At 39.3% G+C, this 26,342-nt stretch overlaps 2 protein-coding genes across 7 annotated transcripts in view; both read right to left on the bottom strand.

Annotated features, from left to right (window-relative positions):
* Positions 1-1,740: 1,740 nt before the first annotated feature.
* Positions 1,741-3,519, bottom strand: LOC111602682 (solute carrier family 25 member 40). Its single transcript, XM_023319902.1, has one exon. The coding sequence runs from the start codon at positions 3,082-3,084 to the stop codon at positions 1,825-1,827; it is 1,260 nt and encodes a 419-aa protein (XP_023175670.1). The 5' UTR covers positions 3,085-3,519; the 3' UTR covers positions 1,741-1,824.
* Positions 3,520-11,303: 7,784 nt separating this feature from the next.
* Positions 11,304-26,342, bottom strand: part of LOC111602760 (neuroligin-4, X-linked) — a 42,287-nt gene continuing 27,248 nt past the window's right edge. For all 6 annotated transcript variants that reach the window (XM_030225879.1, XM_030225880.1, XM_030225883.1 and 3 more), the window contains exons 9-12: positions 20,193-20,382; positions 14,683-14,834; positions 13,863-13,978; positions 11,304-13,764 (exon numbers count right to left, since the gene is read on the bottom strand). In XM_030225879.1, coding sequence (XP_030081739.1) covers positions 11,705-13,764; positions 13,863-13,978; positions 14,683-14,834; positions 20,193-20,382 — 2,518 coding nt within the window. In that variant the 3' untranslated portion in view covers positions 11,304-11,704. The remainder of the gene's footprint in view (positions 13,765-13,862; positions 13,979-14,682; positions 14,835-20,192; positions 20,383-26,342) is intronic.

Raw genomic sequence — 26,342 nt, 5'->3', positions numbered from 1 at the left:
TATTAAATGTTTTCCTTTATATTTAAACTGTTAGTTTTTTTTTATAAATTTTTGAAGTTTAAAATTTATAGGCATCTGAGAAAAAAATACATTTACGACCTTAACACAGATATTGTTTCCCATAACTCGATGTCAATTTCTATATTCATGCATAACGCATATATTTTTACCATTACTAGGAGTTGCTTTCACTTTCCCTGGAAATCACAGTTTTGTGCCCATCACTGTCTGACAAGAATTTTGCTCTCTGCTCTCATCTTTTTTTATTTTTGGCTACTTTGCCAAATTGCGGTCAACACAAACAGAAATATGCTTTTTGTACACACACCCAAACCATGCAGCACATCTCTGGGGCAGGCTTTGTAAATTTTGCTTGGAAAATAAACGCTTAACAAATATTCGGTTGGGTTAAAACTATGCTGCATTTTTTGTTTGTGTTGTATACTGGCGCTGAAAGTAGATATTTTTAAAATTATTTTCGCTCTTTTGAGAAAATGCAATTACATTACCCCCTAGGCCCCACCATTCTCCACCATGCTCTCCCACAGACTTCTTAATTGCATAGTTTTAGATACATTTTTGTGATTTATATGACCTACAGTTGGGAAAGTAATTTGGCCATGGGGGCCTGCTTCATTGGACTTCTGTGTGTATTATTTGGATTTGGCACAATTCGATAGCAGCCGCTTTCGGCTTTTCCTACGATTTTCTCATTTTTTTTTAATTTATTTCTATTTTTTTTTTTTTTTTGAATCATGAACGTGACCAAGGAACTGGTATGGAGTGCAGCCAAGCAATTCGATTATTGCTCAAGTAACAGGAATTGAAATGGGCAATGCTATTGAGAAAGCCTTGACAGCATTTCCCAGCAGCCAAAGAAAATGCTAGCGATAAGAGGAAAGGCCCGAAATTAAACTTGCTTCTTGCATTTAATTCAGGATAAAAGTGAATGAAGGCATAAATATTTAATTCTGTTAAATTAAACGTACGCTTTACTTAAATCCATTAAAAATATATATCTGCTCTGCTTTTTCATTTGGAAATTTCTTTCTCTCCTTAAATAAAATGTATATTGAGTGTAAACTCTCTGCCTCTTATATGTCAACTCTGTCATGCTGTCATATCCTTATGAGACGCATTTTTACAGGCAGCAGGTCGATGTAGATATGCTGTGGCGGCAGTATACGACTGGAAAATGCCGTGTAATAAATCAAAGTAGACTCATATGAAGCCATCGCTTGGTCTCTCAATCAAATAAGCTCACGGTTGATCCTGTAAGTATAAAGTAATATTGAAGCGAGTGGCTGACATGGTCTTAAATGAAACTTTTCAATTTAAAATAAATATAAAGAAATAATATTTATAATAATATACAATATAATAACAAATATTTATCAAAAAAATATTTTTTTAAATATTCAAAAAACCATCTCGAGTTATTCTGCAGTTTACTGAGTATTGAAAACCTCAAGTATTGCCACGGATATTATGTTGGCTGTGCGGAAAGGGAAGTGTTGCCAGCGCATATTTAATTCATTTCCCATCAATTTCATTTCCTTTACATCCTTTCAAGTGTCGACTTGTGTAAATGTTAAATTAAATCAACAGAAGTCAACGCAAGTTTTCGCATTGCCTTAAACATGTGCCGCAGGCTCTGCGCTACATACATATTTATATGCACGGCTTTCTATATGTAATAAATTGATTTTCCTTTGGCTAATTAAACCGAGTTTTAATAATTTAACATAAAATATATGTACATAGGGTTGTAGATTTTTGTGTTATAAAAGTTCAAGAAAATTACATTTGAACCATTGGCATTTACTATTCGATATCATCCTCCTTGACTAGCTTTGCATTGGGATTGTGCAACAATAGCTGTTTATTGTGCTGATGCACATTGTAATGGAAAAAATATAGTTTGCTGTACTCAAAGGTGGATATCATGATGGCACAGGCAGGCGCAACCTTGCACAGTCTTGGCACGTACCCCGCGAACAGTCCACGCATGCCAAACAGGCGATAGATACCAGCCAGTCGGCTGTAGGTGGATTGCTTGCTCAGTTCTTTGGAAGGCGAGTCCGTGAAGATAACGCGTTCGCCAAACTCGATCTGTTCATGGGTCTTGATCACGTCAAAGGGGCAGGTAACCAGGGCAGCCACCGAACCAGCCAACACACCTGCCACAAAGCTAAAGCCAAATGAGGGCTCCTCGCCACACTTACTAAAGCAGATCTTTAGGTACTCATAAGCAGGCCAGTAGATTCCAGAGAAAGGCACGTCCCGCAAGATGGTGGGTGGCAGACCACGCCACAGGCCCGTTATACCCTGCATGGCAATGATGTTGCGCACGAATTGGAGCACCTGTGCGTAGCTGAGCCGTTGTGACTGCATTTTCGTGCGCACTAGCTCGATGGGGCTGACAAAAGTGACGGCGCAAATGCGAGCTGTCACTCCCGACAGCATAGGCACCAGCAGAGGTAGCTTCTGGTCTTGGGACTGAGCTTGCAACTGGTCATTCGATAGAGGTGGCGCGAAGTTTCGTTGGTAGATGTCAATGTACTTGGCCTTAAACTGTTCATACGCCACGAAGTAAACCACGGTGGAGGGCAGAGCCGAGACCAGCGTGGGCCCCAGACCCGACCACAGAGCGGCCATGCCTTCCCGGCGACTGATCTTGAACAGGGCATCCAGGGTGCCCCGAAAATGGGGTTTCAGCTTTTTACTAACCGCAGTTGTTGAGGAAGTGCCACAGCTAAATAGATGATCCATCAGTCCGTTGCAATAGAGGAAACATTTGCTCGACCGCGATTGCTGCGACTGCATGCGGGTCTTGATTACGTCCAGGGGCGTCATAAAGCAGGCGGTTATCATGGCGCCCGTACAGGCGGATGCCACCTGCTGCAGCGGCCGTATTTGAAAGCGCGGGTCGTTGAACAACTTTTTGGGTCGAGTTTTTTTCCTGTCTCCGCCGATTCCGTCTCCACTACTGTTAGCCTTGCCCTTGTTATTGGTGCTTTCAATGTCGCTGCTTTTGGGGTGGAGCAGTTTGCTGAAAACATGGAAGTCCTGTTCCTTCGGCATTGCGGCGGCGTCGGCGTCGGCGTCAGCTTCGGCGTCGGTGTGCGCGTTTTCTTTCTGCTGTTATTGTAGCTGTTGATTGTTTGACAGTGGAGCCGGAAGTCGATTTGTATTACAAGTTTATTTTGTACAAATTCGAGCAAAGCAAAGCTAACAGCGTGATAGCGTTGCCAGATGGCTAAATTGCGGTGAGTGAAAAATAGCCTCTCCTAGATGGCAACGCCATGCAGCGAATATTGCAACGCGATGGCAGCACAGCATCTATGTCTAGAGCGACTCTTGTCAGCAAGTGCTTAACATAATGAAGGTATCCATAAATTAAATTTTAATAATTATTGGTTCCTGAACTGAAAGTTGAGCTAAGCTGAATAATTTAAAATATATTCAATGCGCCTTTGTCCTGTGTACTCCAGAGTATCGTAAAATACATCAGCCCTAAACAAACAATTTTTACACAATATAATAGTAAATTAAATACATAAATGTCACAAACCAGCTAGGTTGTTTCGATATTTTAAACAGATAACTTGTTGCATTTCGTTTACTTTTAATTGCCTCTCGTAGTCATTAGATATAACAATGTGACAAATTCCTTTTTTGCCAATTACCTAGCTGCAATTTGCCTTTCCAATTTGCCTAAGCCTAAGCATAGAACAGGCGCTGCCAAAAAGCATAACGAGGCAGCCAGCGCCAGCCAGAGAGCTCTAGCGACAGGTTCGATGGAAGCCGAACCCACCTCAAAGTTATCCGACAAAGAATTTCCAACAAGAACAACAAATGTGCGGAGCAAAGGCTGAATATGTGTGCTTCTTTTGGCATGTGTGTGTGTTTCGAGCAGGTGAGGGGACAGCGAACAAAAGCCATGTCAACTCTTGACGGCAAAATAATTGACATCAAAATGATGTGTACGGTTTACTGCGCGACTGCCGCTGGAATGGAGCCCGTCTTTGAACACAGTGGATCGTTAGTTTATTAATACGAATGCAAAAGTGCAAATAGGATAGCTAGATTTCAGTGCAAGGGGAAAACGTCGTGGTGTGCTTTATTGATTCAGAAGAGGTGTAAAGTAGTTGAAGAGGTAAATAGAGCAAAAGTAATTCAAGTACTGTTATGTGTATGTAAGGTGGCAAGCAGAGTGTGACGCGAAATATACTATGCAACAAAATAATAAAATAAAAATAAAAATAGAATAAAAAAATAGTAATATAATAAAAACTCGAAATTTATATATGTATATATACACACATACATTTATAGGTATTGTATAATACATATATTTTTAAGGAAACATCAATGTAAATTTTTGATACAAAATACCCATATATTATTTGTTATTATATAAACGACTTAATGAAAATTGTTTTCGTATGATAAAAGCCAACTGTAGCTTTTTAAGTGCATCTGGCTTTGATTTTCCAATAGCTGCTTATGTTAGTTTTTCACACGACAAAGTGCTTCAACAATTTGGCAACGTGTTTGTCAACTATTTATAATCCCTATCTCTATCTGCATAGAGTGCACTGGCAACGGGCCCTTCAGGCAAGCGTAAGCCTTGCCATATTGCAACTGACTAAGCACAACAAAAAAGTGGATCGCACACAAACACAAAGGCAGCATGTAAAGCATGTTGCAAATCCCATGCAAGTGTGTGTGCGTGTAGGTAAAGTATGATGGCTGACAAAATGCGGTGCTGATATGATTACGTTGCAAGAAAATGTGGAAGAAGCAAAAGTTTTTGGGGAAACAAAGACACGCACACTTTAGATGGCAGGAGGCTTTGAGCTATGCGGGTAGCTATAGAAAGATGCCAAAACATGCACATAACACATACGCTCGCACTTACCAAAATATATACACACACACAGATTGTCTTACACTTATGTGTGATGAGGGGATATTTGAGAATTCGACACGTAGTTGCTCTGAGGCACGTAGTCAGTGGGAGTGGAGGAGGTGTCGCGGAGGAGCTGGGGAATTGGTAATTGTGGTGTAAAACTGTGGAATAACAACACTTAGTTGCTTGCTAATACGAGCACGTGTTTGCTCTGTTACACAACACTGGTGCGCCTGAAAGCCCCCAAAAGCATCACTCGGATTTGCGCCCAAATGAAGGAAATAGTTCCACATTAGTCGAGGACGCGGAACAGCTGTCGATTGCATTGATGGCCACTATGTTTAACATGGGAAAATAATCAGCTTATGTCAATGTGCCACTGTGTCGCAGTTTAATGTATGCGTATTTTTATTTAATTTCTGTCGAAAATAAATTGAATGAAGCGGCATCGAAAATGTGCTTGGCAAATGTTGAAACATTGACGCATGCCTGGCATCGCAACCTTCCTGCCAACTGCCACCTACCGCCTGCCGCTTGCTGGCTGCCGTCAGCTGGCTGTTGCTTGCCGCAAGCCAATTGAAAGCCTGCGAACCGCCAAGCCAAAGAAAACACACACCCACACAGTGAAAAGTCAGTAGAACCCGTTGTGAGCCAGGCCAAGGAGAAAATGCGCCACCGCGCGCCATTCACCGCACAATTCCATTACGTAAAGCAAACATCAGCTGGCGTTTGGCGTACGGAATCATCGAGGATTCGCATTGAGATTGTGCTCCTGCTGCTGCTACTGCTGTTTTCGTGGCTATGCGGGGTATCCTGCGGTGCGTGGACGGAAAACAGCCAACAGCTAGCAGCTTCTGATGCCAGTAAAAGCTACATATTGAATATTGATGCGCATCGATTTCGACTTGAAACGGCGAAAAGTTCAAACCAACACACATGCCTCAGCACACACACACTGCTACATTCTTTGTTTATAATAAAAACATTTGCAATTTCTTATTGCTACACGAAACCATTGACGTCAACACTAGACAACAAAAATAAATATGAATTTGTCTGTCTCATGTCAATTTAACTAATAATTGTCAACAAATGAATTTAAGTTTAATTGGAAGTGCTTTCGGCACTAGCATTTTGAAGTTTTTTAATTAATTTTATATCTAAACGATATTTTTCAAGCTTTAATAACCTAAAACTAACAAAAGTTAATATTAAGTAATTGCGTCACCATGTGTAAGCTTATGCAAATCGAAGGCTCTAAGAAGAGAAAAACATAATTAAATTAACTACAGAATCAACAAGGATAATTGGCTAGTTGCTGCTGAAAGATTTACATACCTATTCAATTTATTTATATATAATATATATAAAAGTTTATTCAACTACAATAAAGTTAAGCATATTTAAATATATATATTATCTTACTCAAAATACTGTAAACTAAATATTTTATCCAATTTGGTCTTAAAATTTAAAAGAATTAAATGTTTCTCGAAACTAGTTCACATTTGCTCTATTGCACAGTTTCATCAATTGCGCATGCAAGTTTGTTGCATGGTGTAACAGCAGTTAACTGGGTTAAAAGTCTGCAGCCAGCAGCTGAATATCCTCTGTGGTGATAGTCAAGCAATTTGTGTACGCTCATCGAGCATTTAAAACAATTGCTGCCAAGCAATTATAAAAAAAGACTCGAACGTGGAGCCGCCAAGGCGTTGCGCACCAAATTAGCGACACACAATGCCAAAGGGTCGGAGCAGAGACAGGGGCAAGGACAGCGGCAGCAGAGAAGGGCTGCAACGACCCAAATTGCAAATTGCAACAAACTTGGCTGGAAGCGGGGCGCAATGTTGGCGACAGTTTTGCCATCGTCTGGGCCAAGTTTACGTTCGCAATAAGCAAATGGAACGTAAAGCTGCGAAGCGCTGTAAAGTATTCTACAAAAATGGCAAGATATAAAATGCGTGCTAGTGTGGCTGTCAATGCGTCTCATTTAGCATATTAACGCATCGCCCTGGCACACACACACACACTCACACTAATGGCGCTTGCCACGTGCCGCCGAACCGCAATATCATGGCGTTAATTGCTACTCGAAGGCAGTTAGACGCGTGCAGTCATGCCGGAAGCAGTCAGCCGGCAGACGACGCCACGTTGCCACATGCCACACAGCCATGTGCAGGCGGCGCCTGATACCCCACTTCTCTAGTTCCAAGTCACGTTTTATAAAGTTTCCTGCGCTCCTATGCGATATTTTTATATCCTTTTTCTCTCAGTTTTTATGCAGCAGCGAAAAAAATAAGTAAATAAGTGCATGAAATGAACCAAATGCGAAAAATAGCAAAAAAAAATAAATGTATATACATAAATTTATATTCATAAAGAAATTATGCTTTGTCAGAAGATGCATCAGCTTTAGCCCTTCAACTTTGTGTGAAATTTGAGCTAAGCTAAATCATTTTCTCAGATTTGTTAATTTTAGAATTTCAAATTGAACGAAATTCACAAATGCTACACGTGAACTTTAATTACTATTCCATTGGTATTTTGGAAAACGCTTTGCATACATAATACTTGCAACTAATGTTATAATTTTGCAGCCCATTGAGCTTCAGCCGCAGCGAACAACTCAAACAAATAAACGATTATACAGATGGGTGAAAACCAAAATGAGCTGGAAATTTATTCAACACTCGCCAAACAGCATGGCGCGGTAATTATATTTAATTAAATATTTAATTTATTATTTTAGCTCAATTCAATTGAATTTGTTTCTCTTAGCATAATTATACGGACACAGACAACCTAAAATCAACCGCAAAATTCAGTTATATGGGAAAACAGTTGGATTATATCTGAAAGCTATACATTAAATTGCTGCACTGTGGTGTAATCCGACTATTTTTCTGCCATAAAACATATCAATACATAATTGTTTATTTTAGTTAAATTTATTAAATAGTTTCAATTTTAATTTTGAAGTTAAAATGTTAGTCGTTTAGAAATATTTCTAAGCTTAATACTTTTTGCATTTACTCGGCAAAGATTATAAAAACAATGTTCATTTATTTTTAAAATTTAATTCTATTTATTTTTTATTTTTTAATTATGTAAACCTAGTTAGTTTTGTTAAAACAAGGCAAACAACTTTTTTCAGTTTAATTTAAAATGCTCTTAATGGGACTCAAATATGCTAGAATCATGCATTTACTCGCGTTACTGGCAAAATGAGCTCAGAATATTTAATTACGTAATGCGTCAATAATCATCTATAATCGAAAAAAAATGTAAAAATATGTCTTTGTTAAATGTAGAATATGTTTGTTTTTATTTTTTATTTCAGCTTAAATTATTTTGCTCTTTTTCACATTTAACATTTACGAATACAGCTTATAATAATTGTTTGGCTTTTGAATAATTTACACATGTTTATTTAAAGTGATGTCCTTTGTTGATTTGTCCTATTAAATTATGAAAATTTCCATTAAAAAGTCAAACAATATTGCAGCACATCATAAGTAAAGGAGAAAAAATAAATAAATGAATAAACCAAAAGCCATTATTGTACAGAAAAACATTATAATTTGCATATTTGCTTTTGTTTACAATTTTTTATGGAAGTCTTAATTTGTGTGTTTGTGATTGTTTTTTGTTCTACAAGTAAGGATTTGGCGCCTGTCATGTTGTGGAATGTTTACCCAGTTTATTGTTGAATGCTATTGAATTGAAGCTGTTGACCCTGTGTTGGCATACATTTGTATGGATATGTTATGCGTGGTAATATTAATCTTATAATACTAATTATAAAGTGCATTAATTAGTCCAGATGAATTTAAGCCGCTTTATCAATGCATATGCAATTATCATTATTTACCTTCCTTGTCTCATTTAATTAATGCAAATTTATTTCGCATAATTTTTACTTAAGTTAATTTTTTTTGTCGTCTGCGGCTGTTGACAGTTTGATTTAACGCGATTAAATATTAAACTCCAATAAATATTTATTTATTATTTATTTATATGCCGTGTGCAAGCCACAAAAAATTGTCTACCATAAATCAAAAGCCTTGGCTGTTGTTATTCAACTGAATTTATGCTTGAAGGAAGTTTCAGTTATGAACTTGTGTTTGTTTTGGATGCTATTTGTTTATTTATCTTAGAGATATTTAACTCTCTCTCTTTGAATAACCCTGGGGAATTTTATTTAAGTCTTCTCTCGAGCCAGCTCTAATTTATAATCATCCGCCATTTGTTCAAAAAACTTTTCCTCTTTTTAGACTTTTGACTTTGTCTTACTTGTGAATCTTCGCGACGGTCAATGGAAGTAGTTTTCGTAATTTAAGCTTCAATTAAAATATTTCAAACAATTTGAAATAAAAATAATAATATATAATATCAAATATTAAAATAACAAATTGAGAAAAATAAAATAAAGAAAAATAATATAACAATGTATTTAGTTTCCATATAATATTTTAATAAGGCAAATAAATTTTAAATCTTCTTTTTTGTTTACAAAACAAATTGCAATAAAGCAGGAAGTTCCACAGTTGCTGTCAATAGATGTCAGATATAAAGTAATAAGGAAGATTTCCAATTATAGCTGACCTAAACAGCTCTCACCAAGAGCTATATCTTTCATGTTTTAGTTTACGCTGCATGTTTTTGTGGCTATCGTCTTGACTCGATTTAATTAACTAAATGTTTCAGACTCCATTCAGTTCATCATGCAGAAGACTCAACAATGCCCAAATACTCAAAAGCTTATGAGAGCCACATGTGGATAAGATGAAAGAAGAGGAGACAAAAGAGTAAAGCAAAAGCACAAAAAGCAAATGGATCAAGAAAATGTACGTTGCAAATTGAGTGTGGAAAGTGCTCCAAGCATTTCAGTAAATTCTGGAAAATTAGCACAGCGAGGCGACTGCCAGGCCAATGGAAATCGAGTCAGTCATATGAGAGGCCACAGGATATTTCGTCGTTTGTCGCTCTTTGAAGTGTAAATCTGTGTCAACACAGAAAACACTGCAAAGAAAATTTAGAGGCACAGGCAACTATATATATACGATATAACATATATATGCATAATTAATGACTCTATTTATATATATATATAGTGTAACACATTTAATTGGCTGCCTGTGAGTCGCAACTAATGAAGAACAGAAGAACTTAACAAAATTAGCGCAAAACAAATATAAATATATTTATGAAAAGCGAAACAATCCAATTGGGCACAAAATTTAATTACAACTTTTGTACTACGCCCTGTTTATGGCAGGGATTTTAAGTTTTCGCCCAGAAGAAAAAAGCCCACAGAATTTCTTTACTTTTTGGGCAAAGTTGTCGCTTGACAGCAATTTGCATAAAATGTCAAGCGAAAAGCGAAGAACTCGACACAATAACTCAATTCGGAGCGAGAACAAAAGTAAAGCCCGGGATAAAAGCGATAAACTTGCTGCAGCCAGGAGGGAGTTTAGGCAACTGCTTGGCAACTATTTTGCGGGGACGAGTTTGACGGAAGTCCCTGCGGCCAAGTATCTCAAAATATTTGAAATATTTGCAACTATTCAAATGTTGACATAGTCAACAGTTTAGCTCTGTTGCTGTGTTGTCTGTGCATTGGCAGCATCTACTTATGAACGGGCTTCTGTTTGCCAATCATTTGGGCCAATCAAATTGCGCATTGTTCATGCTCATGGGCAGGTAACAAGCAAAGGACAAACTTTTTTCCTTTTCCGTTTGTAATTGGCCTACATAAATAAGCCAAACTTGTGTTACTTACAATTATGTCCTTAAATTGTGCTTTACTTTACTTTACTTGTTGTTTAATTAGTGCGTAAAGTATACTTATTATGTATCTTACTTTATACTTATTATATTATATTTATATTATATCTAACTATATGCCACATGAAGTACTCAGTAGCTCCCACATTTGCGCTCATAATACTTGTTAGGTATTTTCATATAATATAAAAGTAAAGTTGTTGCCCAATTGAACCTTGTTTAGTTGCGTTTCTCTTCTCATTTATAGAATAGTTTCATTTATATAAGTTTGACTTCTTTTATCTTTTGATTTAAAAAAAAACGTATTTAAACTTAAATTAAAACTTAAATTTCTTCAATTATCAAAATATCAGAATATATATTCAATATCTTGTCTTATCATAAAGATTTATATTTAATATATTCAATATCTTCTTTTATCATAAAGATTTATATTTAATATATTCAATATCTTCTCTAATCATAAAGCTTTATATTTAATATATTCAATATCTTCTTTTATCATAAATATTTATATTTAATATATTAAGTATTTGGTTTTCTTAAATATAAACTCTTATAGCTCGAATATTTTCTTTAGTTCTTTGACTTTCTTCCGTTTCTAATTTAATTAACTAATTAAAACATTTCTTTCATGAAGAACTGCATTTCTTTTCTTTTTTCTTTGACCAACATTTGCTGCGGAAATTCGTCTTGACTCGAATTGAATTTTCATTAGTTATTTCGATATTCGTTCTCCCTAATTTGAATCAAAGCCTTAGCGAAACTTGCAGTTAGCAAAACTTCTACAGACCAAGGCGACCACGAGCTGCCGCAGGTCCCGTGCCATGCTTGAGCAGCTGCAATCCTGCGACCGTCAAGTCAAAGATAAACTTTTGGCCAGAATGTATTATTAAATTTCGCGCAAACACCAGCAAATACCGAGCCACAAGCCTTCAACGGATTTGGCAAGAGCTGCATTGCGGGCCACAGCAGGCGCTCGGCTGGGCGTCAATTGCAGGACTATATATGGGTTGCAATGCTGCGACTCGGCTGCAGTTCGGTGCGTACCGTGCCCGTCGAGGAGGAGGATGAGGATGTCGTCGAGTTGCACCAGGAGGCGGTCGAGGCGGATGAGCCACTCGAGATGGTGGAGTCTATGCGTGAATTTGATGCTGTTGTGGCATCCGCTGTCTGTTGGCTGTCAGCCGGCGACAGCTCCTTGCTGGATGCCTGACGCTGCAGTTGCGGTATGCGACTGGGCGAGGCAGAGGCGGCGGCCGAAGTCAAGGCGCAGGCTGTGGCAGCTGGCGTTGACACCTGCGGTGTGACAGCTGGCGTCTCCGTTGCCATCTGCAGCGGTCGCGGTATGAGCGACGTTCTTGATGCTGACTTCATGGGTTGCGCATAAACATCGCCATTGGGCGCTGCCCAGCTGCTGCCTGACATGGAGCTTACGCTGGCGCTAGCCGCTATGGCATAGACGCACTCGGTGCGTTGTCCTTGGGGCGGTGTTGCTTCGTGCGCTGGCGGCACTGACTCGAACGACTGAAATGAGCCGCTTAGCGTGTTCAGCGGTGCGTCCAGACCGCTTGGAGCCGGCTTAATCCTCTTAAGCGATGCCGACGGAGATTTCGGCACAATGGGGCCCACAATCAGCGTATTCTGCGTGATTGGCGGCTCACGCGGCTCATCCTCGCCACAATCCTGAGCCACCATTAGTGGAGATGTGGTTATGTTGCTGCTGTCTCGCCGCCGGCGGCCCAATGTACTACTAATAGTGCGCGGCGGGGGCAGCGGTGCAGTTGCATAGTTTTGTGGCGGCAGCGAGTTGCGTTTATAGCTGTGGCTAGCGCGCAAATCCTGCGCCGTAGGCAACACCTTCGGATAGTTGCGCTGGCGCAGCAGCTCCAGCTGCTGTGCGGCGCTGAGGGGTTGTAGCACAAGCGCCGTCTCGTCCCGACTGGTCACATTGATGTCCACATCATCGGCGTGCACAAAACTGGTGACCTGCTCGTCCGCTGCTAAAATCATGTCCACAGGATCCGAGTGCGAGTGAAAATGCTGTGGCTGCAGCGAAGCCTCGCATGGTTCGGTCAGGGCCGAATGCTGGCGCTGTAGCAGCAGCTCATAGTGCATGCCCTCCTGCGTCTCATGCATGTGCTGCGGAGTCAGCAGTGCAGCATCGGCAACCTCGATGTCCTGACAAATGATGATGCGCCCGTCGCACTGTACTGCCGCTGGCGGTGGAGGCGTGGTATTGAAGCTGCCCGATTTGCTTGGCACCGAGTGCTGATGTTGCGTGGCAGACATCCACTCGCATACTTTGGTATGCGTGTCCACCGTTGAGCTGCTCAGTTGCCGCTGGATGGCATAGCCATTTATAGGCGAGCGCTGGCCCGTCTTGATGGCCTCGTAGGTATTCGATTTGCGCACAATGTCCAGAATGTAGCTCTCGTCGCCATCGCGCGATTTACTGCATCGCTTGAGCTCATCATCGTTGGCGCCATCATAGCTGAGGATATTGCCGCCTAGCTTGCGTTGCATTGTCGTGTTGCGCTTGCGGCGCTGCCTAACCAGAAACGTGGCATAAATAGCCACGTTAAGCACAAGGAAAATGGCAATGAGCGCGATGAGCAGCTGCAGCGTCGTCTCCGATTTGGCTATGGGCTCCCCAGGGGTCGCTGGAGACGATGATGCTCCGTCCTCCCCGTAGTCGCTGCTGGGTGTCACCTCCTCCAAAAACGTGGCCACGCCATCGTTGCCCTGCTGCTGTTGCTGTTGCTGCTGCCTGTGAACATGGCCGAATGTAGGCGGAGCATTGTACATGTTTTCCGCGGCGGTTTCGAGCTGCTCACTGCCCGTTGCCACCGGCTCCTGAAGCAGCAATTTGAGTGTACGCACCGGATCTTCGGCGCCATTGTCACGCGGCCCGTACTTACTCATATGACCCGTAATCACCTCGTTTCCGGCCAGCTGCTGCTGCTGTATGGCCGCAATTTGATTCAGTTCGTCCGGCAGCTCTTTGTTCCAAAAGTTCATGTAGATTTGACGGTATTTGTAGCCCACTGTCGGCGGAATGCCTGCCAGAGTCAAAAGCGCAAATGCGAAAGCAATTAGTTGATTAATTAGTCAGGGGTATGTGGTTGAAAATTAAGAGTGTTCAGTGAACTCTACATACCAATATTGAGATAGGCCTGTGCACGCTTATTAAACTCTGGCCAATCCAAATCATAGCGATCCCATTCCAAGAGATGCGAGTTCAAAAATGTTCCCTTCCAAGGCGCCTTCGGGTTACTAAAGATGGTTAACAGTGGTTGGAAATTGATTAGTAATACGAGAGAGTATTTGAAGCATCTGCACACCTATAGCAAATTAACAGAGTGTCTCATTGTAATCAAATTTTCGCTTAATACTAAAATATTCATGGTAGTTGCGCCCTAAGCCGCATTTGCGGTTGAGTTCTTTGTGCTCTCATTTCCTGCAGTTTTTTGCTTTTCAATCTCATGGTCACATAGCTAATGACCTCCGAAATATTAGAGAACTAAAAACTAAATACCAAAAAAAAAAAAATAGAAAAAGATGCAAAAATATAATCCAAAATGTCTGCTAACGATCTCTGATTTCGGCTTTGATTGCCATTTGGCTGGAGGGGCGCATCGCATTGCCACTAATAATATTTGCATGTCCTGCTTATGGCCCGTTTTTGGAGTTGTTTTTGCACAGAAATAATAATAAAAACGGCAGTAAAAATTCTATTCATTTCACTGTCCGAGCGTTGCAGATTGCAAAACGTGCCACAGCCCAGCTCCCTGGATATCGCATTCGCATCCGCATGTTCTGTCGCATTTGCATGCAGAGCTGCGACTCGTTGTGCTGATGGCTTAGCTGCCCGACACCCACTGCCCCTTGTGGTGCCCCAATGCATGTTCCTCTTGCCTCCCTACGTTTCCAATCGCAAATTCACTCTTCAATTCGCTCTTGGCATAGACACTACTCACCCGGTCTTTACGAAGTTCGTCCAATATGCCATTACCGCCTCGGAAAGCAGCTTTTCCTGCACGGAATAGTTGTGGCTGGGAAATGGGCCGGCCGGCGCCAGCGGCGCACCAAAAACGAACGCCAGCTCCTCGCCCATTATGCTATGCGGTAGCTGCAATTGAAACAGATGAGCTCGCATATAAAAAACTGCAAAATTTATAATACTCTTACATAAAATATATATCTAATGACAAGACTATTCTCTTCAAAAATCGAATATTCAGATCAAATTTATTCTTAATAATCAATATTTGCTTAAAATAAGTTAAACATATTTAGAGTGATTAATTTAATTTATTAAATTAATTTATTCTTGATTTCTTATCCTAATAGAATCTTAACAAACACCGAAAATAAGAATTAGATTTACTCATTTAATTAACTTTGAATTGCAATGTTTTTATATAATTATAGTTTTTTAATAATAATTCTAATTTGTTTTAAAATAGTTGTTAAGTATTTGTTGATTCTTTCTTTGCATGCCCAATATCCAGTAGCCTTAATTTACAATGGATAATCCATTTAAGTTTTATTAGCTTATAATCAATAATTTCTTTTTAAATATTTGTCCGCTTGCTATACAAAATCAATATACCCTCACTGCGACTTTTAATATGCATTGAAAACGTGGTGAAAATTGTAACAGACATCAGATCAGTGGAAAATGCTATTCAGCAGCTTTTGGCCAGTCAGCATCAATCTTCTTGGCTTTGGCTGCATAAATATTTGGCTAGTCTGTCGGACAGTTCGTGCGGGGGAGGCAGCGGCTGGGCTGGGCTGGCCATGTGGCAACAACTGCAGTAAGTAGGTGGGTAATAAAGCTAACTTTTTACGGTTGCCATGAAAAATGTAACAAAGTCACAAAGCATTTCGCTTTGGCGCCCATAAAAATTGGTGTCGGCCTTTGTGATTGTTGTTGTCGTTGTTGTGGTTGCTTAAGCTCCTTTTTGGCTCATTTTCATGGTTGTCGCCAGCTTTTGTTGGCGTTTATGAATGATAAATGTCATTTTTGATTTTGATTTTCCATTTTTGTGATGAAATGCGTAAATATGGAAAGAAAAGTAGAAACAGCACACAGTCTGCCTGCATGACAGGACAAGTGCCAAGTTTTGTTGCCCTTTTGAGGTTCAGTAAACTTTTTATCTGAGGCAAACCGAATTGTGCAGACCATAAATACTGGTTTATGGTGCAAATTGTTGCCAAACAACCAGCATATGTTTGTTTGAAAGCCATTGAAGTATAATAATAGAAAGTTCGTCAGACGATAATTGGATTAAGCAGGATATTGGATGGATGCAAAATGTAACACTTGTAGAGCTAAAAATAAACAATTTGTACACAATTTTCTTTCTCAAACACTGATTCTTAAGTACTTTGTCATTAATTAAAAGAATAATATGTTATAAAAAAAAAACAATTGCAAATATCGGGTTTTAAATGATTTTTAATTAGGTTATATATTCATAAAAAAATAAACTGTTAAATCATTTTCGAATGGCTTCCAGTGTAAGTTGCGCCATTAAAGTTGAATATAAAAATACAAATAAAAACCGGAAACTCAATTTAAAATACATGCGTTAATTTTGTAATTTATGTTTTTGTTTGCGTTGCTCCATCGCAATGTCTGTCTAGCGCTCTCTCTCTTTTTCTATCCATCTCTTTCTTTCGCTTGACTTCCGCTTTAGCCCAAAGCCAACGGAAGCAACAATTTGCCTAAGCGTCAACCTCGGGAATCGGCAAAAGTGTTTGCCAAATTGGCTCTAATGTAAGCGACAGCAGGCGTGGCATGAACTTCGACCCCCCGTGGCCAAGGAGCGCAGGCCGTAATTTGTAACTCATCTTAATGGGCTTTTATAAGCTTCAGCTGAAACGCCCAAGGCGAGCCGGGGGCGTCTTTAATTTGTAATTTTCTATTTCGTAATTAGAAATTTCGGAGCAGTTGCTTAAGTTGCGTTCGAGTCTTATTTTTGGGACTGGAACTGGACCCAAAAAAGTATTTCTACATATTTTGCGTCACGTTGCAAAAGTTTTTTTATTATTTACCCAAGTCTTGAGACGTATTTCTTTTATGAATGCGGTCAACGGCAGCAAAAGAAGGAAAAAAATGTGAATGAAGAAAAGTTTGTGCGCGCGCGACGCCAATAAAAATTTTAGTTTCGTTTTTATTATATTTATTTTTATGAATTCAGTTTCCTTCCTTCTACAATTTATTTCGCATTCTTATCAAAAGGCAGCTCCAAACTTCCACCAAGCGGAAGAAGGCCAAGAAAAGGGATCAGACGAGACATAGTTGGAATGTTCGGTATGACGTTGCGGGTGCTTGTAAAAAATGCCGGGTTTATTATGCCAAAACATATTAAGTATTATAAATAATAGAAATATTTTGCAATGTAAGAAAATATTTGAATAAATTTAATTATATTAGCCAGCGTCAATATTATATTAAATTTATATTTATATTTAAAAATATTATATATTAGTTTACAAATAGATATGCCTATATTTTATGTATAATTTTTTTTTTAGCTTTCGTGTTGAGGAATTGAATTTAAGTGCGTTTAAGAACTGTTCTTACACGCATCATTTACTTCAGTTTCACAATCGCCTCGAGCCGCGTTCAGAAAGGAGTGAGTGCTTCTTCTGGAGTCCTTGGACGACAGCTTCTCAGCTGCAAACATGCAAGACATGTGCCAAAAAGTTTTACAATATGCCCGCAGCTTAAGTCTTAGAGATAGCGGGAACTTTGCAGGGCAGAGCAGAGGAAGTCACTCAGTCACTCAGTCAGCTAGTTGGTTTCAAGTGTTTACAGAGTGTGGGCGTGGTCGCCAACGAGATGTTTAAGCAGCAGCCTAGTATAGATATAACTATGAATGATATACCCTGCGCAACAGTAATTTAGCAAGAGATTAAATAAAATCAATTTTGGAATATGATAAAAAAATTTTAAAATTGTTTACAAAATGTTTAAGTCAAATTAAATGCTGCTGCCCTCAACAAAAATCCTCAAATGAGTTTCTATCTTCTTGGACCTCAAATAACCTGCCCGAACTTTAAGCCACTCGTTTTACTGAATTTATGATTAGAGGGTATCAAAATACTTGGGCACAAGTGCAGCAGCGCAGTTTATGCAGAAATGTGCGCATTTTAGTTGAGTTTTTGGCTTTGGCCTCTGACAAACAACAAAGCAAATGGCCAAATAAATAAAAATAAAATGTCGGAGAAAAATGTTGCGGCATTGTTAAAGCTCCTCACAACACACAAACAGTATAAATGTGTCTGCCTCTATGCGTGGGCTACTGTGGGTCTGTGGGTCTGCTTGGTTTGTTTATTTGTCTGGCACATGGGCCCCAGGACTTGGGCTGTCGCTGCGATAATTTGTAGGCAAGCGGGAGCCAGTTCGCAGCCAAGGCTCCAGCTCATGTTCGTCGTGGCAGCATTTTGGCTTTGCTTTCGGCATGAATTATTTAAGTGAATTTCATTTCATTTCATAATTTATTTGCAACTAATGCGCTTTGGCGCTTTACGCTGATCGTCGTCGCATTTTTTCTCATCTTAAGCGCATAAATATAAATGTCGCTTAAGCTATGGCACATGCTCTCATCTATTATTAAGCTACTTTTAGGAACAACTACAACTTCCCGAAAAAAGACTCAGCAGAGTTTGTACACAAAGTTTAAGCACTGCAGTTCGTTTGCTCATTATTTATTAGTAATATATTTTTCTCTTTTCCTTTTTGGATATATATTTGTATGCTTTAATTGCCGGCTATTAAAAAGTTGTTGCACTTTTCTCCCAGCCACAAACTGTTGTCGCATTTGAAAAAGCCAGTCGAGTGCATCGAGAGCCCCATTGACGTCTATTTTCATTTAGTTGGGTCTTAGTTGACTTGGTCATGGTTTATGGCCAACTTTGGAGCTCTCCACCCTTGGGTAGCAAGGGTCATAAAAATACGCTTAGCGCCACAGCCAAAGCTAAACTTTCCAAAAATATAATGCGAAATAATAACTTCTCGCTTTTTTCCTTTGGTCCTTTTTATTTAGATTTTTATATGTGGTCTCCCCATTCATTATTTCTGTTTTAGTGCTCTTTATTTGGGGATTTTGTTGTTATTATTTCAGTTTTATTCATATTTTGTCAAGCTCTGCTGTCGGATGTTCTGTGACGGGCATTTAAAGCCTTACAAATACATCTGGAATTATGGTGTATATTGTCCAATAATTTGCTTTTGGAATTAGAACTTTTATACTTTTTAGATCAATTATTCAGAATTATGGAATTTCGTTTTAATTTGTCAGTAAATAAATATTATATTAATACTAATCCTATAAATATTATATTTAATCAAACGAATTGCGTTTATGTACAATTATATTATGTATTTATATATTCATTTATTTATATTCAAGCTTAATTTGTATGAAGTTGTATAAATGCACTCTATATTTATTTATAAATTTCAACATTTAAATTCGTGCTTTTCCTCTAAAGCAAAGCATGATTTGCTCTTCATTTATTTGTATATTTGGTTAGCTATTTGACAATTTGAAATGGCTTTCTTGGCAAAATACTATCGTCCATCTATACTAAATTCGAAATGCTTATTCAATTTTCATTAATGTGAATCAAAGTGGTTCATGCAGCAATCAAGCCATCAAATTTGTTGTATTATCCTCTATCAAATAGCTGTGTTTGCATCCTAATTACAAATCGATAGACACATTTAATCATAACAAAGTATAGAGAGTGGTGAATGTATAGAGTAGCGATATTGAGAGCAACCGAGGCTATCTTCAAATGGCAATCAGTAACAAATCCTGAAGCATGGCAAAGCTATAAAAGCAGCAACCAAGAGCAGCTGAACGGACTGACACGACAGACACTCAGCAGAGACACAAATAACCAGCCAAGTTAGTCGAGGCAAACGGGCACCCAGCCAGTCGGCAGCCATTCAACCACTCAACCAGTGAGCCGCCCGCGGGCCACAAAACCAAAAACAAAAACCGTAAGGCATTCCCCCCAGTGAAGTGGTTCGTTGTCTACTTAGCGACTTGCCCCCAACTTAAAGTTGCTTTTGTTGCGAATGTTGTTCTTGTTCTCTCACGACTGAAAGGCAGTTCATTGCCTTTATTACGATCGTTACGCGTCGCGGCCTGTACAGCTGCAAAGTTGTGAATTGTTTTGCTGAAAAGCCAAAATGGCAGCCAATGATGGAATGACCCAGCAGAGAGTAGCTAAGCAGAGAGTCGCAGGGGGAAGCTTTTGGGCAGTCCGTGAAACTCATTAAACGACTAACTTCTGCTGTTTGTACATTTAGGAAAATTGACCACAGCATTTAAATGAAATGCGCTGCTTAATTAGAATACCAGCTTGGCGCTCTTACAATATCTATAATCCATTTCCACACTCATGCATATATAAATATACTTATATGTAAGTATAGAATACCAAATATGAATGCACTTGTACTTACATTTGCATAGGGACCCGTGGCGCTGTTATGTCCAAAAACGTACATATAATTGCGTCGATTCACATCCGCATGGAACATGCCCGTCTGCAGCAGAGGTCCGACGACCCGGGCATCGGAGAGGATGTCCAGCACAACGTCGCGATGCTCCAAATTAGTGGCTTTTATCGGATTGTTGTACATGTCCTGGTATCTGTGTGCGGGCAGACATAAAAAAACAATACAATCACCACATGGCGTATACGTAATGCGCATTGTTAACAATTTTCAAATAGCTGACGCCGTTGTTGGTCGCACACTTCACCGCTTAATTATGCGGTTGCATTGTCCGAAAGTTCTGTGAAAGTACAAAATACGCAAAATACGGAATACGTGGCGCGCGTGCTGGAAATGCTTCTGAATTCATCAAACGCAAGCTTTAATAATGAATGCTGAATTGCATAGAGATGGGACTATTCTTAAAAGGTTTTTTAGCTGCTCATCACTATATTACTTATTCCTTTTACTTGAGTTAAACAAACAAAGACTCTTAAAAGTGCAAAAAAGTTTTTCTTTCGTAATAATTTTAATTATAAATGTCTTACAAATGTGCCCTTCAGTTTAATGAAAGACAGTTTAATAAAAGACATAATCCAATTTTATGTAGTGTCAGAATTACATTTGCTTTGATTACTTGACGTATTCGCCAAGAAAGTCAAATATGGTTTATACTGCGATCTCAACAGTCTTTGCAACGCAGCGTGAAATTATTATGGCCCCAGCAGGACACACGTACACAAATACACTCACACACACACACAAACAACAACAACGTATAGTCAGGGCTGTGCTCAATGGGTTCTTGGCACATGTCAAGCACAACACTTGGCCTTTTGCTAGCAGCTGCTACAGCCAGGTAGAAGCAGAGGGAATGAGGGGTGTAGCTATAGCGAAGGGTATAAGAGCTCACACATGGAGAAAAAACTTGTCAGGCGCGTATTTCAGCATCTTATACTGCTGCTTCTGCCACTGCCTTTGCCGTTGCCGCGTCTTCTTCTTCTTGTTAGCCTAATGTACAAATAAATAGAGCCATATTTTGTACATTTTCGCTCAGGTTTGCTTTTTGCCTTTTGGCCTGTGCGCCATGTTATGCATTTTATTGTCGGCTACTTAAGTTATGCGCTTTGACCTCGATACAGACAACAGCCAAGAGGCAAGCCTTCACACCCCCGCCACCTGCCATGTCTGCCTGGAGCTGGAAGGGTAGGGGTAGCACTCATCATGAATGTATGGCCCAAGGTACGAGTCTCTCAGTGGTCTTTTTTCCACTTATTTTTACCCGTTTGCTGGTGCTCCTGCTGCTGCTGCTGTTGCTGCTGTTGATTTTCTTGTAGAGCTGCAAGTCCTTTGGCAGGACGAAGCGAACAGCACTTGCTGTCTCCGGAGACACATGTTTGTACATAGCTCCTTGTTGTTATTGCTGCGTATGTCATGTGGCTATAGTACGCGATTTATTTATTTGCGGTTTCTATTATGTAATCTCACACACTTGAGCAAACGCTTACACCATGCTCTCCAATTGTTGTTGCCAGCAGGATGTGAATGTCTATCCCTATGTGTGTGTGCAATAAATAAAGTGAAAATGTCAAGTCTATGCTTACTTAAAATGAGCTCAAACAGCGCACTGGCCAAAGCCGGCGCAATATTTCTTTAAATTATTCAATGAACAACAGCAGCAGGGAACATTGCAATCAGCAGCTGCCAGGCAGAAGGAGGAATCGCTACAAATAGCTAAGAAATAGCTTAAGTATAGAAGAGGCATTGGATATGCAATTTTAAAGGGATCTTCTGTTTTCCCCAATTACATGTAGAGAACCCTGATTATTCTTATTTAAATATTCTGTTAGATAGAAGTTGTCAGATGATATTGCTGCTCTGCATGTGTTCATTAAAATATTTAAGTCGTAATCTCTACTGAAAACCAGTTAATTTTTGTCCATAATGTGTCAGCAAAAGGCAAAAACAATGCGAAATGAAAAGTTTTTTTTGTAGAGGAACTCCCAACCGAAAACATATATGTGCATTTTTGGTGGGTTCACAAGCAGCCAAATCTGTGTGAAAAGTTGGAGCAACAACTGAACCATCGCACGACAGTTGAATTTAATAAATACAACCACATACTGTGTGCAACAATGTTAAGTATACGCACCGCAAACAGCGCCACAAAGGAGGCCAAACAAACACAACACAACACAACGTAACGAAACGTAGCGTAAAGTAAACTCTCTACTCAAAACACTAACCGCAAAACACTTAAAAATCAAAACCCAAAACACAAAACACAAAACTTTAAACGCCTCCGGCAGACGACCAACAGAAATATGCACAGCAAACACTCGAAAGTATGCAATGAAAAATAGAGGGGTATTAAGGACAGGGACAAAGAAGTGGAGGATGCCACAACAAAAGCGAACAATGTCATTTTGTTATTGTGCCACACCCACAAAGAGAGCATGGAATGGATTCGGACAGGAGACAGACACCTTGACTGACGGCGGGCACTTTTCTGGCTCTGGCCATTCACACGGCAAGTGGAGTGTATAAACTGTAGATGGAGCACTAAGCCACAAAATTACTGATTAATGTCTTAGTCACCTCAATGGTCCTTTTCTCTACAGAGATGATGGCCAATGGTTAATGAAAAGAAGAAGAGCATGTAAGCGACTCTGTGTGAAAGAGAGTTGTAAACATGCTTGGTAATGTTGCTAAGCACGTCAGTTTTGTTTGATGTACGATTGAGATGTATTGAAAGTAGTATGAGAAGTTGCTGGAGAATATTGTATGTAGGTAAACTCATTTGTAAACGAGTTACGTCTAATTGACCCAATCAAACAAAAAATTATTAGATGGCATTTCAGTAGAGCTTTAAGTACACAAAGTCTTTATAGTCTTTAAAATCTAATTAATATTAAAGATATATTTGTGAAGAGGTAAAGAAGGCTTTTCGAATTTTAGAAACTGTTATTTTATGATAAGTAAATATACGTGTTAAAAGCCCGCATTAAACATAAGCTTTTCTGACTTTTGCTTGATAAAAATCATAAAAAAACTTTTACAGTCCTTTAATATTTAATTATGTTGTTGCACAGTGTAATGGGGCGTCTGCTTTCCGTTCGCGAAGCTCTCATACACGGACACAGGAGCCACTTTTACTGGCTGAGCATAAGCAATGTTCACATTTAATTTCCGAACAGCGTGTGTGACACTTTAAATATTTCCGCACTCGAGAAGACATTTCGAGGTGAGTATGTCGGTGTGTGAGTGTGAGTGGGAGTGGGAGTTCGTGCGTGTGCCCGTCTGTGTGTGTGACAGTCAGCTTTTGGTTGACTGCAGCCATTTGTAGTGCCCTACATTTTGATAGTCATTGGCAGCGTCGTAATGAATTTGCTGAAGGGTTTTTGCTAATGAAGTTGTGCAAATAAAATGCAATTTCATTTTAAATTGCATTAAATGAGAATGTGCACGAGGATACGTTGAGCATTTGCTCCACTCAGCAAATGAAGGTGTTAACACTTGGTGTTGTGACTGGCGGCGGATTACAGCTCAATGATCCTAAGTGAAAGTTGTTTCAGTATTGCTTGAGCATTTCATTGTTCTACAAGATTAGAGAGAGCATGAAATGAATTAAGTGCATAACGTCGCTAATAAGTTTTGCCAATCGATGAGACAAGTTTAGAAAACTTCTTTAAGTATATGTATATAATACAGTTACAGAATGTTTCACCTGTTATTCAATGAAATTTGAAAGCCCATATTATATGTTTTGACATTAATAAATAAGCTTAAAATATAAAAGAGTCGCTACGGAAACATGAGCCAGGCTTGTGTTCTTTCACATTTTCCTTAAATATTATTACTTGGCTCATTAAAGTTATTTGAATGATTTTCATTTGTCTGAAATTATTTAAGTATATTCTTAAGCAAACATAGTATACCTCTGACTTAACGTATGCTAGATTAGCCAACAGATGGGTTTCCTTACTCTCTGCCAAAACAATTTCCAATTCGAATTTCATAATCCTAAAACAAGCTCAGCCACAAATATGCAGCCTATATTAGCATACATAAACAAAGTCGAATCAGAGCCTTTGCTAGCCCCAAAATCAAATCCATTTAATCGTCCTTAAGCTCATATACACACACGCACACACACAGATGGCAACTGATATGGCAGCACTTCAAACATTTGCTTAAATAACTAGCTAACCCAAAAGCGAGTCGTATCTCTGGCTGGGCGTTAATGCTTATGTTGGGCTAGGGTTAAAATGGGATGCCAGCCGTTGGTGCTGCTGCGGGGTTCGTAGACCCCACTTAACACGGCTCCCATTTCCGGAACTGCTGGCCCCATTAAGCCGAGCTGCGATGTGCCTGGCAGCACTTGAAGGCACAGTTTTAGCTAAATAGTGAACACAAGCCTCCGGGATTGCTCGCAAATGAATGCGAAACTAAAAGAGCTGCCACACAGCACAAAAGGGATGCCATGCAGATGTGTGTTGGTTGTTTGACATGCTACATAATACTCATACGACCCTTAATGGCACACAATCAAATAAATTATGTTTTTTAATTGTTTTCACTATACACTCTAACGCCCCAACAATTGTGCAAGGTATTGCCATTTATTGTAAGCACACTGCATTATTTATAGTTGCTGCTATTTCGCATTAGTGTTTAAACAAATATATAAGCACCATACGTCAGCGTGCACCGCGAGCACCGAAATTGCCCCACCGCAGGCTGTGGCCGTTTTGTGTAGAACATTTGTTGCTGTTGCTTAATGTGGATATTGTTGTGTGTACATAGGCCACAAAATATGGACAAACGATTATGAATAACTGTTGTTCTGCGGCCCGCAATGGGCTTGAGGTTGGCTCTTTGTGTGTGTTGTCTGCGTGGCTGTCTGGTCTCGAATGTGGAAGATTGCCTGCACATTTATGACGCCTCGAATGGAATAAGCACCATTTTATTACACTTCAGCACTTACACTGTGCAACACGCTTAAGTAATTGGATTGATTGACTAAATAAAGTGGCGCTTGAAACATCCTATAAATATTGAAATAAATCTACGAAACATTTTTTAAGGATTTCCATTTGAATTTTAATAAGTTTTATCCTTCAAATAAAATTCCTGCAAAGTAACTTAAGTAGAGTAAATCACTTACATGGAAACTTATTTGAAAATTCATCTAAACTCTTTTTGATAACTTCTTTATCATATCTTTTCCTATTTTTTAAAGAATTTTTAACACTTCTAAATAAATTGTTCGTATTACAGGAATCGTTCAATCCAACTAAGTGCATAATGAAAGTAAGATTATATAGCTCATCATTTCGGATTCACATAGCCATTTGAACTCTGCTTACATAAGCCTTAGTATCAACTCTTCATCTCTATAGTATTTATTCGTCCTCTACCCTGCTCCCTGGTGTAATATATTTAATACGCAGTTAAACTACACGCAATTTCCCGCTTGGAATATACACATGTATCTGTATCCGCCACGGGTTAACCCATTCGCATCCCGCGCATTGCGTTCGCACTTCATGAATAAAATTTCGACATTAAAATTGTTGCCATTCACAGATTTATAGAGCCAACAAACATTAATATAATACTCGCCAACGCCTTCGTACTTGCATCCTGCACTTTTATAACAACAGCAATAAAAATAATAAAAATAAAGAACAAAAACGGAAAGTTGAGCATATGCATAGCACGAGTGAGTGGGGTAGGCATTGGGTTAGGGTCTGCTGCAGATTGAGTTTGAGCGCGTACACACAAGAGGCGTGTGGCAAAAAGCACGCATGTAATTTATGATGTTTCAGCGAGCAAACAACACGTTCCCCAGAAACAGCAACAGCAGCAGAGCAGCCAAAAAACTTTATGAAACGCACAACATACTCTATATAAGCTCGAGAGCGCATCAGCATCAGCAGCAGCGAGTGGCACATATGCACATGGGATAGCATGTTCAAGAATTCTTATGGGCTGAATGTTAGAAAACTTTTAGACAACTCCATATTACAATTATTTAGGAAGAATATATAAATATGAAAACATTGTTAGATATTATAGCTTATAAAAACTGCATGAAGTCTATTATGGCGCAAT

The sequence above is a fragment of the Drosophila hydei genome, unplaced genomic scaffold, assembly GCF_003285905.1.
Source record: "Drosophila hydei strain 15085-1641.00,03,60 unplaced genomic scaffold, DhydRS2 tig00008147-arrow-arrow-pilon, whole genome shotgun sequence".
NCBI classification, from domain to species: domain Eukaryota; kingdom Metazoa; phylum Arthropoda; class Insecta; order Diptera; family Drosophilidae; genus Drosophila; species Drosophila hydei.
The sequence above is the reverse complement of the archived record's forward strand: the minus strand, read 5'-3'. Positions and strand labels throughout refer to the sequence as shown.